We start from the raw sequence: 16,999 nt of genomic DNA on the forward strand, positions 1-16,999 counted from the left end.
TTTTCTCTTTTTCGGACCATTCTCTGTAAACCCTAGAGATGGTTGTGCGTGAAAATCCCGGTAGATCAGCAGCTTCTGAAATACTCAGACCAGCCCCTTGGCAACAACAACCATGCCATGTTCAAAGTCACTTAAATCCCCTTTCTTCCTCATTCTGATGTTCGGTTTGATCTTCAGCAAGTTGTCTTGGCCCTGTCTACATGCCTAAATGCACTGAGCTGCTGCCAAGTGATTGGCTGGTTAGCTTTTTGTGTTAAAAGCAATTGAACAGGTGCACCCAATAAAGTGGCCAGTAAGTGTATATTCAGGCTAGTTTTGCTTAATTTAATCAAACTGTCCAATATTACTTTGATTTTAATTGGCTGCCTAGAGGTTTACTTTGCAAGCAGGAGAGCCGCAATTGTGGCTATGGATGGTAATGAACACACATTCTGTGTAGAAACCTAATGTGGTAGCTACATCAATAAAATGTAAGTTTTTTGTGATGATCTTATATTAATCTTGAAAGATGCTTGAAAGATTTGTGTTAAATTAATGAGATTCTGGAATGTCCACTTTATACTTTTGCATTGTATGTATGCATGAGTACAAATAAACAGATAATAAATATTTATACTGAATTGTACCTTTTAAGAAAAAATTAAGTGTTCAAGTGATCAAAGTGGTGAAATGTATAGCGTAGGTAGCTGGTGTAACTGCAATAAAGCGGAAGACAGATTCACTACAAAACACAATATCGAATTCTTGTCTCAATATGTGAGAATTTGTAGTACTATTGTTTTGGTTTATTTTTTGCTAAGTAGCATCACAAATTTTCCTCTTTACATAAGTGATGAAGGAACGCTGACCACTATACTAGCAGTGTTTGCCCCTAAGATAGTATGTAAGAGGACTATTAAACCATCAAACCAGGTTTGAATAATTCTAACTACCTTCTTATACTTATGTTTTTATTATTTGTTGCATGTGTTTTTTTGACGTAAGCTACAAGTTCTGTTGAACTTATTGGGCATTTTATTTCTCCAGTTTTTATACAGTAATAAATCAATTTATTCTTTAAAAAAATACGGATTCTTTATTGCATTCTCATGTCTATGTGCAACTTAAGTTTCTGCTACATCCTCTGCCCTAATGATTTTCCAGAGTTTACTCCTCTGACTTCTTAGCTTCTTTAGATACAAGATTTAAAATGACAGGCTTTGTAGTCTTTAAGAATCCTCGAGTGTCAATTTCTAGCGGGATCTGCAAAAGAAAAGAATACAAAAAGTTCCTTATTGACATTTTTACAAAAAGTTCAATAAAGATTTCCCCTATTTGTGTCTAAGCATTCCCACACAATTATAGATTGTTTTTACACACAATAGGGATTTTTATTTGACGCTCTATGCATTCTGTCAATTTCAAAGTGGTCTTATCACTATAGCAACTAATGAAATGGTCTAGTCAGCAGGAACGATTCATTGGTCACCACGGTTGTAAGGCTTCCATTTTGAACTTGGCACAATAGTTACTCTCTACACATAACCCAGATAGAGACTGTATTGTCAAAGTTTCAAGTAAAAATGATAGCTTACAGGAGTCTCGCTGCAAGTCCGGAACGTGAAGTTTTGAAGCAAAGAAACAATGGCAAGTTTCATGTTTAGTAGAGCAAATCTCATTCCAATGCAGTTTCGGGGCCCACCTCCAAAGGGCAGGAATGCGTATGGGTCCTGGTTTTCTCTGTTTTCTTTACTGAACCTAACAATACAAGGAACGTTGTCTTATTGTTCATTTTTCACAAGACTAGTATCATCTATAAACAAGTGTAAGTAACCCAACACGTTAGACATGCCAACAGAGTACTAAGTTTCTCATATTAACTGCACAATGGGAACACCTGGAAGCAGGGGAGGTCACACCTGAGGTTTCCAAAGCTGGAGGCTATTACATAATTTTGTCATATATGTTATTCTGATCAACATTTCAGTATTAGAGCTGGCAGAATGTTAGACATCAATGCTCATGCTGTAGTTACCACGGAAACATTGCTTTTTGCTTGCTTCTGTGGTAACCTGCTTCAGTGGCTCGCTTCTGCAGGAGCACTACTGGATACAAATTTTTTTTTAAATGATAAATGGACTTTAACGACACTTACGACTCAAACAACAAAATACATTTTTCCTGGCTATTTTGTGACATTCGGGGGAGGGATTTGGCCAATGTTGCATCATATTGATGGTAAAAGTGCAGCAAAGCTATTCTATTTCCTACTAGTATGAATTAGGTTAATGTGCAAGAAATGGGTGCTCTTTGCTACAAGGGTAACTTTTATAACCACAAGAAACACACTTTTACAATTTATTATAAGGTTATAACATGGTTAAGTTAAGTTACCTCTCTGGTCGGAATTCTTCTGGTTCTGGCCAGATCTCCGGGTTTCGATGCAAAACAAAAGCTGGGATTACAGTGACAACTCCTCCTGGGATTGTTACTCCATTTATAACTGTAGTTTTTTTACAAACTCTTTCAATTCTACCTGCTGCAGGGTAGAGTCGTAAGGTCTCATTAATCACCATATCCAGGTATTCCATCTGCATCACAACATCATATGTTGGTGGAGTCTATGAACATAAATGTATGAGAAAGATATCGTGGATCATTATTTAGTTAAACTGGGCAAAAAGACAACATAAAGAATGTTAAGGGACATGTAAAAAGCTATAAGCATAATAATTTAGGATTAAAGGCTGATATGGTTTGCCTACATGGGCCAAACTGTTCTTACATGTGTGCACCACAATTCTTCTCGTCTTTTCAAGTTGAACAGTATCATTTAACTATAGTTTTGCTCTCATGTTATACTCATAATGGTTTACAACTGGGTAACAGTAATAGGACGCTAATGCTCTCAAACCTTATTAGGCAGAAACGTTTCAATTTCCTGTTGAAGTTTTGTCTGTACATCTGGGTTCGTCGCAATGTTATATGCCAGGAACGTGAGTGTGGTGCTTGTCGTTTCGTATCCAGCAATGATGAAGATTAGTCCCTGGGCCATAATCTCGGCGTCGGACAATTCTGAAAATAAGGTCCCCAATATGTTAATTATTTTGGCTACCCTCTATCATGCAATATAAAGTAACGTCGACCATCTTACTAGTTAGCTTACAATTTATTTGAACTTTATCTTTACACATTTTTGAAGGATTTTAGGAAGATTTTTTTTATACCAATTTTGAGTAGTGGTGTCAGAATGAACAAAATTCAAATCGGTTGAGGGGAAAAGAAACTTCTACTAATCTAAAGAAGCAAATTCTGTATCTGAATTCATGATATGCACTTTAATACACCTGATAGCTGGTGTCCCGCTGCAAATCTAAAATCTGCAGAATCCCCCATATGCATTTAGGGGATTCTTAGCCTCCTAAGCTATTCTCCATTCATGAGATGTGTTCAGCCAAACACATCTCCTTGCATGTGATATAATTCCAACATTTAGATGCAATGCTGGTTCTGCTAACGATGCAGGCTTGGGTCTATTGAAACCCCCTGGTACGGAAAGCTCCCGCTAATTTCGATTGGAGCGCAAACTGATTCCTTATCCAAACAAACTTATCTTCAATATATACTGGAAATCTTTCTATAACTGGTTCCTATAAAATACTATTACCTGGATATACCAAATGTTCTGTCTAGTGTACATAAGGAAGAATAATAGCGGGTGCAAACCAATAACAAAACCCGTTTCTTTACAATTAAATGATCATACCAAATAATTCACAAATGAACAAGGGGTACCATAATGGGCACTGCTTTATATTGTATAAAGTAATTTTAAGTACACATTTCCAACTACTGTATGGTATCACCTTTATACCCATGATTTTCCTCGTCTGAAGGATTTTCTTTACTTTGGGAATCAATCATTAGCTGCAAGAAATCCACTTGATCCTAAAATGTGGAACGATTGTGTAGAAGGACACGTTTAAGATGACAAATCAGATTATACTCTGAAAAGATTAATGGGAGGTTTTCATTTAGAACTTTTAATGGGGACAATAGCTATCAATATACTGCACTGTATTTTGAGCCTTCAACCCTTCCCTCTTTACTGGGAATAAAAGGATCAGACAATATAGTGAGAAAAGGAAAACTGTCATAGACTTCAGCATTACTAAATTATCTGTTTATTTATATTTACAAATACTACCATATTAAAGACACAGACATGCAGCGCTGGGGGCAATAATTTTAACTAGCACATGCTGAATGTGGGGACCTCAGAAAGACAAAGCAAAGTAGATGGTGTATGAAGTATTTTATTTATCGTCTTTATGACTCATACCTTCTGAGTGCTTTCCTCTCTTTCTTTCTTGATTTTCTTTATGGCATCCATGAAAAAATTAAGGACGCTCATAGAAAAAAAACTTAAGTTCATCTTGTCCAAAAGAGGAACCAAGAATGGGCACAAAACTGAAAAAAAATGTTTTAGCAGTTAGAAAAGAAGTTAAATATCACAGTACTGCAATATTTATTAGTGGATAGTTAAATTGTGAATAACTTACTGGTAAGTAAGAACAGAGGACTAAGAAAGGAAAAGGTGAAAAGCTGTTTCGCATTGGTGACAAATGGATCATTGGGGTTGTTCATGGAATCCACCTTTACACTGAAAGATGTACTTAGAACAATATCCATGCTGTATCCTCCAAATATACTGAGTGAAGAAAGATTGTGTTACCACAGATGTATAGCAATCAGTCACATTTATAGGCATCAGTGAGACGTTAGAAGGGAGATGTTCTACCTACAATTAAAGTATACATGTGTAGAGCCAGAAAGAGATCTTGGTCTTTAAAGGACACTTGGACCAACAGCTGCATTGTCGACTTATATGATAGCACCATAACATGTCTGTGTTCTTCCAGGGAAGGATTTTGACAATGTTTTTGAACATTTTTCTTTTAGAAAGTAAAAGTGCCACAAACTGAAATTTTGAGTCAACAAATGTAAATTACCTGTCAAGATGTTTGTCTTTGTCTATCCTTCTGTCTCTATCTCTGTCTGATATGTATGATTCTATGTACCACTCTATGTGTACAAAGGAGGAATGAATAAATGCAGACACAAGTTCAATTTTATACACTTACAGCCTGCACGCTACAGCACCCAATCTGCCACTGGATGGCCACCCTGTTGGCCACCAGGCATTCGCTAGGGACTGAATACTATGATAGGTATAACCATCAAAATATCATTGTCCACAAAAAGGTACATCTTAAAGTGGATATATACGGTAATTACCTTTTCATAAGGTATACTTTCATTTTATAATATCGATACTAAATCTAGGCCCTAGGCCTCAAACTGTGATCAAACTCTGAGTGATCAAACTCTGCCAGGATCCACCTCCACCGATGGCATGGTAGCCTGATAACCAGGCTACCCTGTCATCAACTAAAATGGGGCAAGGTTTGGAAAGGCTGGGGAGGGGTGATTCAATATACAATATAAAGGAAGAGTTATGTAAAAAAAAATGGCCATTACTTATGATTTTCTGCACAAGGTACTAACTGGCTAACTGTGGCAGACAATGCGTGTAAACAGGATCACCTGAATGCTAAATATATTTACTCACTCCTTCATGTTAAGAGGCTCTTTGTTATCATTTTTTTTCTGGATGTTCTGCACTAAAAGGTCTCCATAGTGCTTTATTAGAGGAAACATCTGAAACAGTCGTGAAAATTAATATATGGATTATTTTGCACATAGTTAAATTGCATCAAGTGAAATGTTTCTGAAAACAAGTTCCTTCAGATCTCATGCTCCTTTTTTTAGATTTGGAAACAATTGGAGACATCAGAGAGCAGTACAACATGACTAGAAAACCCCCTTGGGTCTTTGTAGGCCCAATGGATCTCTATTCTAACTAGCAGGTAACCATAAAGACATCATTGTGACACAACAGGGTGAGGGCAAGACCATGCTGCTACCTTCAGCAGATCAGACACACTGCAGTGAGCGTTAGAATGGAGGATGTTCCATGCCGTCCTCATGGTTGGGAAGGACGGCATAGAACATCCATTATTATGAACGGGTTAAGCTGTACTAACATGTCACACAAACTGTTCCACAAGTATAGTTATATCAGATCTGCACATGAACACAATAGCATATGTACAAATGTATTCAATAATTAGTGTATACAAGATTAAATGGCATGACTTAGGGGTTAGTAGTTACCAATAGAAATTGTGTCTTATTACATAATTCTCCCAATTATGAGTTACTACATTAAAACTATCATGCTGTCTACAACGCCTACAATGTGACCATCCTTAAACTGGAGCCAAGGACAGATTAGCAACATTAAACACATGAGAATATCACCCTAAAAAAAATTAATTCCACAGACTGAAGGAATAATTCTTTCCATACAGATTGAGTGAGCACAATTCAGACTTAAGACAGATCTAAAATGTTGTCAGATCATATTACACTGTACCCCATTTCTATGCAGAAATGTAATTTTAGCTTTATCATTAAATTTAACATTTACCTTCTTTAGTTTCCCACTAGTGAATGTAGGTGACAGGACTGTACGTATTCTCTTCCACTGCTCATCTTCAGCAATAGAAACAGCAGAATTCAGCGGACCATTCAACCCAAAGTTCTAATGCAAATAGAACGTATATTTTTTTACTAACACCAAGCTAATATAATACTAGATGCATTTATTTTTTACTTGAATTATTTGTATATTTTAATTTCAAGAACAGTTGAGGAACAGCCATTGACATCAATCAGCCTGGAAAGAGTTACAAAGCCACTTCTAAGGATCTGGGACTCTGGGAACCACGGTGAGAGTTATTATTTACAAATTTAGTAAATGTGGAACAGCAGCCAACCTTCTCAGGGAGTGGTCAACCTACCAAAATTCCTTCAAGAGTGCATCAACAACTTATCTAGGAGGTCACACAAGACCCCAGGCTAGCATGTAAAGGCTTGCAGGACTCACTTAGGTAAGGCCAGTGTTCACAATTCCAAAATTGCTAAAAACATCCATGGGAGAATTGCAAGGCAAAAACCACTGCTTACCAAAAAAGACCACAAACGCTCATCCCTTTTGCCAAAAAGCACCTAGACTTTTAGAATAGTATTCTGTAGACTAATGAGTCAAAAGTGGAACTTTTTGGAATACATGGGTCCTGCTAGATCTGCTATAAAACTAACACAGCATTCTGCAATACGAACATCATACCAACAGTCAAACATGGTGGTGTGATGGTCTGGGGCTTCTATGGGTGACTTGCCATAATTGATGGAATTATAAATTATGTTCTTTACCAGAAGATCCTGAAGGAGAATGTTCAGTTATCAATTAGTGACCTATACCTCAAGTGCACTTGGGCTATTCAGCAGGAGAGTTGCGTAACTACAGGGGTTTAAGGGGGCCGGTGGCCATTCCTTCCTGCCTACTCCTGCCAGTTCAAAATTGTTCAAAGGGCTCTCTAAACAATTTTGAACCGGCATGAGGAAACAAGAGTGCAAGGAGGACGAGAGGAGTTCCTCCTTACGTACTGCTGGAAGGATGGGCGGGCGAGGGTATGTATGTTTTTATGTATGTGAGCATGAATGGCTATGTATAAGTGTATCTAAGCATGGGTGTCTAAGTGTGAATGGATGTGTAAGTAGGTGTTAGCATAGATGTGTATGTGTGTGTGAGAATGTATGTGTAAGTAGTGTAAGATAGAGTAGATGTTACCTTGACTGTGTGTTTGTGATAGCAAATGGATGGATGTGTATATGTTATGTTTGCGTGTGAGCATAAATGTGTATATATAAGTGGTGTGAGAGGATGGTACTGTGTGTGTTAGAATGAGTGTGTACATGTGTGAAGTTGGGGGCCTGGGGCAATTTTCACACCAGAGCCCTGTGGTTTCTAGTTACACCCCTGCAGGAGGACAATGATCCGAAGCACACTAGCGAGTCCCCCTCTGAATGGCTCAAAAGAAACAAAATTTAGTTATGAAGTGGCCTAGTAAAAGTCCTAACCTAATTCTGATTGAGGTGCTGTGGCATGACCTTAAAAAGGCAGTTAACGTTCTTGAACCCTCCAAATGTGGCAACCAAACGTTATGATAGAGAGAAGTTGGCATAGTGTTGCTCTAGGCATGCATCTGGTTTCTGTAATTGAAACCCAGCCCTTACAACCTGGCAAAGATAACACATTACCAACACTTGAGGTTCTGCTGATGTTATTTTATTCGGTAACATACCCTTCGATTGGTGAAGACGGTGTAACACTCTTTGACTAAGATTGCTTTTATGATTACAGGATCCATCACAGCAAGTATTGGCTTCCGTCCATCATAAAATCTGTCAAAACAAGAACAAACAAATCTCATCATTCAGAACCACAGATATACAATGCAGGAAGTTACCAATCGTGAAGGTCTGAGTCGCTATATAACAATTTGAATTGTTATATATTTGTAACTCGGTAAAGCCTTTCCTATGATTCAGACATTCACAAATTGTTTCTGACATCACTGCTACTGCAGCTAAATGTTAAATTAGGTTGACATTAAAAAGTCTTATATCTTCTGATTTTTTTCTTGGTTGTGCGTGTTTTGTTGGGAATGGATTACATTTCATAGAGGTATTGAAGGGCCAGCATTATTCCATTATTCCCCTACGATTCTTCTGTTTTCTTGTCACTGTGTGGAAGACGTGTGGGGTTGGAGGGGAAGATGTGATTGTAGAAGGGACAAAATTATTTATCATTACTAGAAAACATCTCACTCTGTTGCCTTTCTGATCTCCACTTGCACCTCTCTAACCGAATCTTGTTATATTACTGGGAACTAGTACGACATTTTGATGGAGAGGGTAATGGAGAAAAGGTGTTGAACCTCTAGATAAACCTAGCAATAACCCTGCTGTAATCTTGAATTCCTTGGAATGATTATGTTTCTAAAAAAGGAAACTTTTCATAATGTTTGCTCTGTAAAAATTAGATACCTTGCGCCTGACATAATTACTTTTTGGCCAGACCCATTATTATGTTGCAGAAGCCACATGCATATGCATTCAATTCATTAAAAGAAAATGAAAAATCATCTGGTGACTTACTCACTGAATGTAGTCCTCCTCTTTGTTTATATACAGCATAGAGGAAGAAATCCAAAGATTCCATTGTACTCAATTATTAGTGTAATGTAAATAAATGCCAGTATTCATTAGTTATTGGAATTTAACTTATGTCTCATTTAACTTCTGCCCATCTGCTTTTAGTGAAAGTAAGGGGAATACCAAAAAATGGTTAGTGCATATGATCAGCAGAACTTCCATTCTGGTTACTGTGACAAGGTACATGTAGGCATGTGTATGCTATCTGACCACAGCTGCTTTAGTGACTTTAGTAGAAGTCCTTCCTGGTTTCTGTACAGACAACCAGACAGAGCCGTAGCTAGCAACTTTCGCACCCGAGGCAAGAAAGGAAAATTGTGCCCAACACCTCTTTTTTTTTTAAAGAGGTTATTTTATTTACACTGCCTTTACACATACCTGCCCATAAACACACATATACACATACACTGCCGTTACACACGACTGCCCATACATACTGCCTTTATACAAACCTGCCAATAAACACACATATACACATACACTGCCCTTACACACCGCTACCTTTACACACACATATGCACACAGCTTACAAACACACATATACCTACACTGCTCTTACACACACCTGACCATACACACTGCCCTTACATACACCCACCCATACATGCTGTCTTTACACACACCTGCCCATTAATACACATATACACATACACTGCCCTTACACACACCTGTTCTTTAACACGCCTATACACATACATTGCCATTACACACACATATGCACATACATACACACACCAGCTTACAAACACACAAAAAAACTTATTCTAAAGAAGGTCTGTGATGTGGAATGGAACTGTGTGGAGTCCAGCTACATGTGTATCATTGTCCTGCAAAGCTGGAAAGAAAATTACATGGGGAACCATGCTGCAGCTCAGAAGTGTTAACATAGAAATGTGCTCAAAATTCTGCTCTAACACACACCTGCCCATACACACACAAGCTCACAAACACACATATACTGTGCATATACACTCCCCTTACACCCCTTTCTCCCCATCTCTTACCTTTCTCTTTCTCATCCTCCATCCTATATCCTCCATCCTATATCCTTTCGTGGGAGCACGAGGTCTGTCACTCCAAGCCACTGCTCTAGTGCTCCATAATCACTATGTGCCGGCTATTGATGCAGAGTGCGGAGATGACGCTCCGTAATGCTGGGCCGGTTAGAGGGGAATTGTGATCTCCCCAACCAGCCCTGCATGTTGCTAATCGGGCGGCTGTGCACCCCCTTGCAGTTGCGCCTGAGGCGAGTGCCTCTCTCGCCTCACCCTTCCCATGGCCCTGCAACCAGAAGTCTAATTTGCCAACTAAACTGACTAAACAATGGACACAGTAAAATGCAAAATGGACTGTAACAAAAATATAAAAAACAAATCACAAGTTTGGGGATGTCCCACAACATGCACCCTTGAGGCATGTGGCATATTTTCAGAGCAAATTTTAAAAGTAACATCAGTTTAATGTCATGGAAGGTTCCTGAGCAGGGGAGCATGTTAGGCGTATCACTGTGTATGTCTTACCAAAGAAGAAGCGGTATCTGGAACTATTCCAGAACTGGCCCAGTTTAACAACCCAGGTCATTGATAGGAAGACTTCAAATGCTCATCAGAGGAATAAGTGCACAACTCTAGCAATGTGTCTAACTTCAATGTAACTTCTTAGGGAGGTTGTCACAGAGGCATCCTAAAAGTTATCTATGGGTTCCATCAGGGTCGGCTCTTTCAACTATATACTAGACTTGGGCATTCGTATTTGGGCGAACATGAAAAGAACACGAAGGGTGCGTTTTCGTTGTTCAGCCCGAATACTGAACATACGAACATGGAGGTGGGAGGCGGCAAAACGTATACAAAGACGAAGACACACAACACCAAGAATCTTCGTGTTCCTCTTCGTTTACTAATCTCCCTGGTCCCTTCCCTATCTAGCCTACCTTATCTACGCAGCACTGCAGGGGTTAACGGGAGCGTAAATCCATAGGTTCGCCATCAGGAGTTAAAGGGCCGTGCAAGCGACTCTATTGGTCGCCTGCAGGGGCCTCCTCTGGCACCAATTGGTTGATGCTAGATGAGGCCCCTGCTGGCGACCAAAAAAGTCAGTCCTATGATATTGAAAAAAATATATTTCTTTTAAAAAAGGCAATAGAAATGTTGAATATTGCAGCAGTAATAAACTGAATAGGAACTTACCCCCATATGTTTCCATATTTCTTGAAACATTCCATGTCAAATTCAAAGACACCCTGAACAAAAAAACATGCCAGAGTGTTAACTGCAGACTAGATTTTTCTTGCACACATTTTTACAGATTTTTGTACAGATTTTTCTTGTACACATCTCATCTATTCTACAATTCATCTTCAGTCCCATGCTTTTATAGATACCTACTCATATACTAAAAAACACAAGAAGATACATTTATGCAACCTGCAATCAGGAAACACCATTTGGCAAAGTATTCTGTTTGCATAACAAATATAACAATAAAAATACTAGGCATGTACGATCAGTGGTAAGTTCTCAAAAAATAAAGGATTCCTATGGAATGTAAAAATTAAAATGTCTTAAAGATGATAAAGAAGAGCTGAACACAAAAAGGTAAAATAAATAAATAAATGTATAGATGATCTGTTTACTCCATACAACACAAGTTGATTTTCAGAAGATAATGCTCGTACATGTGAACTGACTGCAGTTTGGGCTTATTTTTTTTAGTGAAACTGGCTTCAAGAGCAGCAGAAAAAAGTACACTTGAGGACTGGGCCAGTCCAAGTCGCAGAAGTGGCAACGCAGTTGGGTCCCATAACGTGATGTTATGTGACCCCACAAAACAGCAGAGCTGCTCACACAGTGTATACGAGCAGCAATAAAGACAAACAAGGTAAGGGTGTGATCATAAAGCAAGTGTGTGTTAGAATGAGTATGTTAATTAGTGTATGTGTGTGAGTGTGTATGAATAAGTGTGTGTGAGTGTTAATATGACTGTATATGTGTTAGTAAGAGTATATGTTTATGAACATGAGTGTGTATGAATGAGCCAGCCCTACCCTGCTTAGGTTTATTATTAGAAACCTGGTCGCTAAACCCTATCCAAAGCAAACACTAACTTAGTTACCAGACTTTAGACTGTAGTAATACGAAAAATCGCTTTCACATTAAAAAGACAGTATATTATAAAAGTGTTCCTTTTTATTTAAACAAAGTGTTTTAGCAGGCTTTTTAATTAGCTTATGGGCAATATATGCATAGTATCTTTAACCATAGTAGCATTGCACAGATACACTTTTTTTTAGAAAGGCATGAAATACAGGGCTATAAATAGAATAACATTAATATTTTAGAGCTTCTTGATCCAAGTAGAAATCCGATTGCCTCTTGTAGTCAGAATTGAAGAGCCCTGCCGCCTAAATAGCGCGGGGCGGCATGTAGTTGTGGGGATAGGAGATTGGGTTCACACAGAGGTCAGCTATTGATTATAGGCAGGGTTCAAAAGTTCAGACAGTTGTTTAAAAAAAAAAAAAAGCCTGAGTTATATAACCTAGAAGTTGCTGGAGGTGCGCGCGCCGCTTAGTAGTTTGCCACCTTTGCCTCGTGGACACTTCTGAAGCGCCTTGAGACGCCTCGCGCCGCGCAAAAGGCGGGAATTTGCACTATACATAGAAGGGGTGGTAGTGTTAGCGTTCATGCCACAAGGCGAACTGCTAAGCTGTTGGTACTTACCTGTCAAGGCTGGTATTTTCTGCTGTGCAGGAGAGCCGCGGGCGGAAGATGGAAATGCTTCTTTAGAAACTCCCACCCCCCCAAAAAAAATAAATATATATATATTTTATATATCTGTCGTGTGCTTTTGTTGGGGTTAAAGTTGTCCCTTATTGGGATGGACTGGTGAAATGGTGTCTGCCTTCTGGTCATTTTCAACCTTATGAACGATGTAACTAGGAGTTTGGTCACATAGATTTTCTAAATAAGTCTCTGTTTACATAGAGGGTGGATACTAGAGGTTATCTAAGGATAATGTTCTCAAACAGGAATGCAAAAATATAATAATTATAATACAATACAAAGGCTCTTTAGAGTATCCATGGTTATCACAGTGAGGAGGTAAAATTGTTTCTCTCTCTATGAAAAACAAATAAATAAAAAGTAAAAAATAAGTAAACAAAAAGTCAAGAATTCATAGATCCTGCTTATATTACCCAGAAAGCTTCCCATAGACGCATAGTAGTTAATGGCAGTGCGCCCATTTTTCCTAGAGGTGAGTGCTTGGCCTTGTCTTAGATTAAAGATAGCTTTATGCTATCCCATACATGTTTTCATTAAGACTTTTTGTAATATCTCTAATAAAAAAAAAATCACCTACCTGCTTATTTTCAAGAAATGTCCCAATAAAAGGCAAAGGTTTAGGTCCTGGAATCCCATACTTTTTGAAAAATCGGTATGGCCAGATCCCGTAACTAAGGAAAAAAAAAATATGAATATAAGAAAAGACTTTTAAAAAGTTATAGTAACCTATGATTAAGATACACATTATTTTTTAACAAAGTTTGGAGGTAACCATTTTTGTAGACGAATCAGACACGCTAAGCATTACTGGGAACTAAACAAAGCATTTACTGATCAACACAACTTGGGGCGCGTGTACTTGGGAAAAAAAAAAACAACAATAAAAAGTGATAACAATACTTTTTTTCCAAGTACATGCGCCCCAATTTGTGCTGATCACTAAAATGGTTGTGCAAGACCTAAAACCAATATTAGAAATTCACAATATTTTCTTCTTCTTCTGACATTATGTATTTTCTTGACAAGCTACTGCCAACCAATAAAAATCACATGTTAGCTTGCGAGCAGGACCCTCCTTACCTAATGTATCGCCTTAGTCTGTTCGGCTAATTCTACTTTTGTCAAATAAAACATAATAATAATAATAATAATAATGCATCACAATACTAATACAACTCTAGCAGCCACAGCGATAGGAAGTAAGACTATGGAAAATCAAACCCAGTGACCAACATCTAAATTAAGTCTACATTAAACCACCTTTGTTTTAAGGGCTGTAGGTAACAACTAATAAGGGTTAATACCCACCACGAACAAAGCATAATACAAACAAGAGTTTGCTTACATAGCTAAGAGAGCCAGGAAAAGAATAAGAAGGATCCAAGTTCCTGCAGAGATGTTTGGGAGGAAATCCATGTTTCTTGATCCTTGTTGTAACCGAGTCCCTTGTTTTTTGCAGTCTCTGTGCTCTCTGGCTGTTGTAATCTCGCTGTGTGTGTGATTTCACCGTTTTATTGACATCATCTTAGTCATGTGACTTTTATAGGCAGGGCCATCCGTATGTGCATATTTGTTAAGAGGATGTATAGCCTGTATAGTGTAGCTACAATGTAAAATAATTCCCAAGGCTTAGCAATACACTTTAGCACAGCTGGAAATGTTTTCACGAAAAAAGCGATCTAATATAGTAATGCGTGTATATATGCAGTATATATATGTATTATTACATATTATACTGAAGGATCATTTTCTTCTTTTTATGCCAAGTTACTTGCAGAGATTTTGAAAGAAGCAAAGGTAAAGCACGGTTTGTTTGTTGCCAGGTACAGAAACAATTTGTTCCCCTGGCCTCTGTTCTCTCTTATTTACAGTGATCATATTTTGCATGCCAAAACTACAAACAAAAAATGATTAATGCTTTAATACTTATTCACTACACGTTCCTCTGGCGCACTAGTGCTTAAATGTTATAGTTCCTTTCAAAATCACACTTTTTGTGATCTTACATCCCTATAGTTCTATTCCCTATTTCATCTTTATTATGTTTCCGAACACATCTCCATCTTCCTTCCTAAAACAAGATGCCATAATACAAAGTGACTTGTAGCTTTTATTTAAAATATTTTTGTTTCCTGTAGATGTGAGAGTGTGAGAGAGAGCGTAAGTAAGTGCGAAAAAACCAAATGCAAATTAAAATTTGGAGCTCCCTGTTTCATTTTGTGTTTGTTTCATTTGGGTCCTTCCTCGTTTTCGAACAGTCATACAAATTAACGAAAAATAGCAAATCAGGCACTGTATTTTTTAACAAACACTACATTTTGTCACAAAATTGCAACAGGCAATCTCCTTCATACGGAAACAAGTTTGTCAATTAGGAAGGCATATTAATCTGCCTTGACCTTTGGGTTTAGGTCTCTGTAACAGAAAAGGAATATGGTGATAAGTACAGCTGTGAGCAATGGGGAAGGCATTTATTACTTAACACCTTAAGGACAAAGGCTATTTTATGTACTAGTACACTTAAAAAGTAAAGTATTTTCAGTACTGACTAGTATCCCACATGCCAGCATAGCTGACTTTTGTGGGGTTCTCATATCCTGCACATCTGTACTTCGATCTGCCGAAGTGGATTAGGCTCTGTTGCTTTGTACCTCGGGTTCATACAAGACCTATAGTGTTTCTCTTGCCCTTTCTCCTCAGCAATCAACAATAACAATGTCCACCATCATGACGGCTCCAACCCCTAGGGCATTACTCTTGAGGTGGTTGAGGACATCTTGGCAAAAGCTGAATCTTTTGTTTGTTTGATAATAGTCCTGGAGGTGCTGGGTGTCCATCCTGACTTTGTCAATGTCCTAGGTGGTGGTTTCAGTATCAGATCCCACATCTTCCACCAGTGTAACGGAAATCAGGAGGTCTACAGGAACGTCCCTGGCTGTTTCCTTACTTATGAAAACCGGCAACAAGATGAGTAGCCGCTTGCAAATAGCTTAACTTGTCTTCAAACAATTATTTAGGTTTCCCTAGATAAAGTGTGCCCTGACCCCCGGCGCATTAAAAAGGCTAAACTGCAGCAATATTTACCAATCCATATATAAAAACATGAGAAATTTACATGGTATTTGTCAACAACACCAGAGAATAATATTAAAAAAAATGTTGGTAAGTGGAAAATATGGATTCTCTGTGTCTCTTGTTTTTACTGCATAGTTTTTTTCATATTTGCCAGAAGTAAATCTAGCATAAAGGCTTCCACTTTCAGTACTTAGTAACCCAGTAACCTAGTAAATTAAAATGATCATGTTTCCAAGTATAAGTGCTTATAGACCCAGCCCTCCCATTTCCATCCGTCTTAGGAAGGAGAACATACTTTGTAAGCACCCTCAGAAAACATGACCTCCTTCTCTCCACTACATAATTTCTGTTTAAATATTTACTCTGTATAGGACAAACCTATATCCTTATCTATAGCTTATCCTGCAATATGCAGTTAATTCACCTTCAATAGCTTGAAAGAAAGAAAGCATGTGTCACAGTGACTTAGCATTTTTGGCTCAGTGTTTCTTCATAGTATAAGAATACTTAATGTAATGACAACGCTACAACATTCACCACCAGAAATACAATAAAAAAGAAATGGTGTACCACAAAAAATAGAATTAATGTTTATCTTAGATGAGTTATAGGAATTAAGATTTGGCTTCTAATTTCCCTTTTTTTGCTGTTGGGGTCTATTCACTAAGAAGCTTAGTGGTCAGTCAAGTTAAGCCAGGGCTCAACAAATCCCAGACACCTGGGTAGTTGTCAGCCTGTATAAGGCAATCGGCATTAGAGCAAGCTAGTCATATTGCCCATTTAGATCCTTTGCGATAGTTACTTACATGCCAGGCTGCACTTTTCACATTCTGTTACCCCTGAAGACACTGGATTCTTTGAGATGCACGGTCAAGTAGAGATCAAGTGACCACCCATTATTGGCAAGGAGGCAGCAGTGCTATAACTGCCTGGTGCATGCAGAGCCAAGAGGATAAAAGCATATCAGGGGTTATAAA

At 38.2% G+C, this 16,999-nt stretch overlaps 1 protein-coding gene across 1 annotated transcript; it reads right to left on the minus strand.

Moving 5' to 3' along the window:
* Positions 1-1,048: 1,048 nt before the first annotated feature.
* LOC128501773 (cytochrome P450 3A8-like) lies at positions 1,049-14,440 on the minus strand. Its single transcript, XM_053471379.1, has 13 exons — positions 14,293-14,440; positions 13,525-13,618; positions 11,355-11,407; positions 8,253-8,352; positions 6,533-6,646; positions 5,612-5,700; positions 4,542-4,690; positions 4,322-4,449; positions 3,846-3,927; positions 2,894-3,054; positions 2,374-2,600; positions 1,575-1,737; positions 1,049-1,242 (listed from the first exon to the last, which is right to left on the minus strand). The coding sequence occupies exons 1-13, from the start codon at positions 14,361-14,363 to the stop codon at positions 1,147-1,149; spliced, it is 1,527 nt and encodes a 508-aa protein (XP_053327354.1). The 5' UTR covers positions 14,364-14,440; the 3' UTR covers positions 1,049-1,146.
* Between the last annotated feature and the right edge of the window lie 2,559 nt (positions 14,441-16,999).

The sequence above is a fragment of the Spea bombifrons genome, chromosome 7 (genome assembly GCF_027358695.1).
Source record: "Spea bombifrons isolate aSpeBom1 chromosome 7, aSpeBom1.2.pri, whole genome shotgun sequence".
NCBI classification, from domain to species: Eukaryota; Metazoa; Chordata; class Amphibia; order Anura; family Pelobatidae; genus Spea; species Spea bombifrons.

Excerpts from the sequence above, each read along its gene's own strand:
- LOC128501773 (XM_053471379.1), bottom strand. The coding sequence starts at position 14,363 with ATGGATTTCCTCCCAAACATCTCTGCAGGAACTTGGATCCTTCTTATT. Across the intron at positions 13,619-14,292 it reads TTCCTGGCTCTCTTAGCTAT|TTACGGGATCTGGCCATACC; the intron begins GTAAGCAAACTC and ends TTTTTTCCTTAG. Across the intron at positions 4,691-5,611 it reads GAGCCTCTTAACATGAAGGA|TATATTTGGAGGATACAGCA; the intron begins GTGAGTAAATAT and ends TTCTTCACTCAG.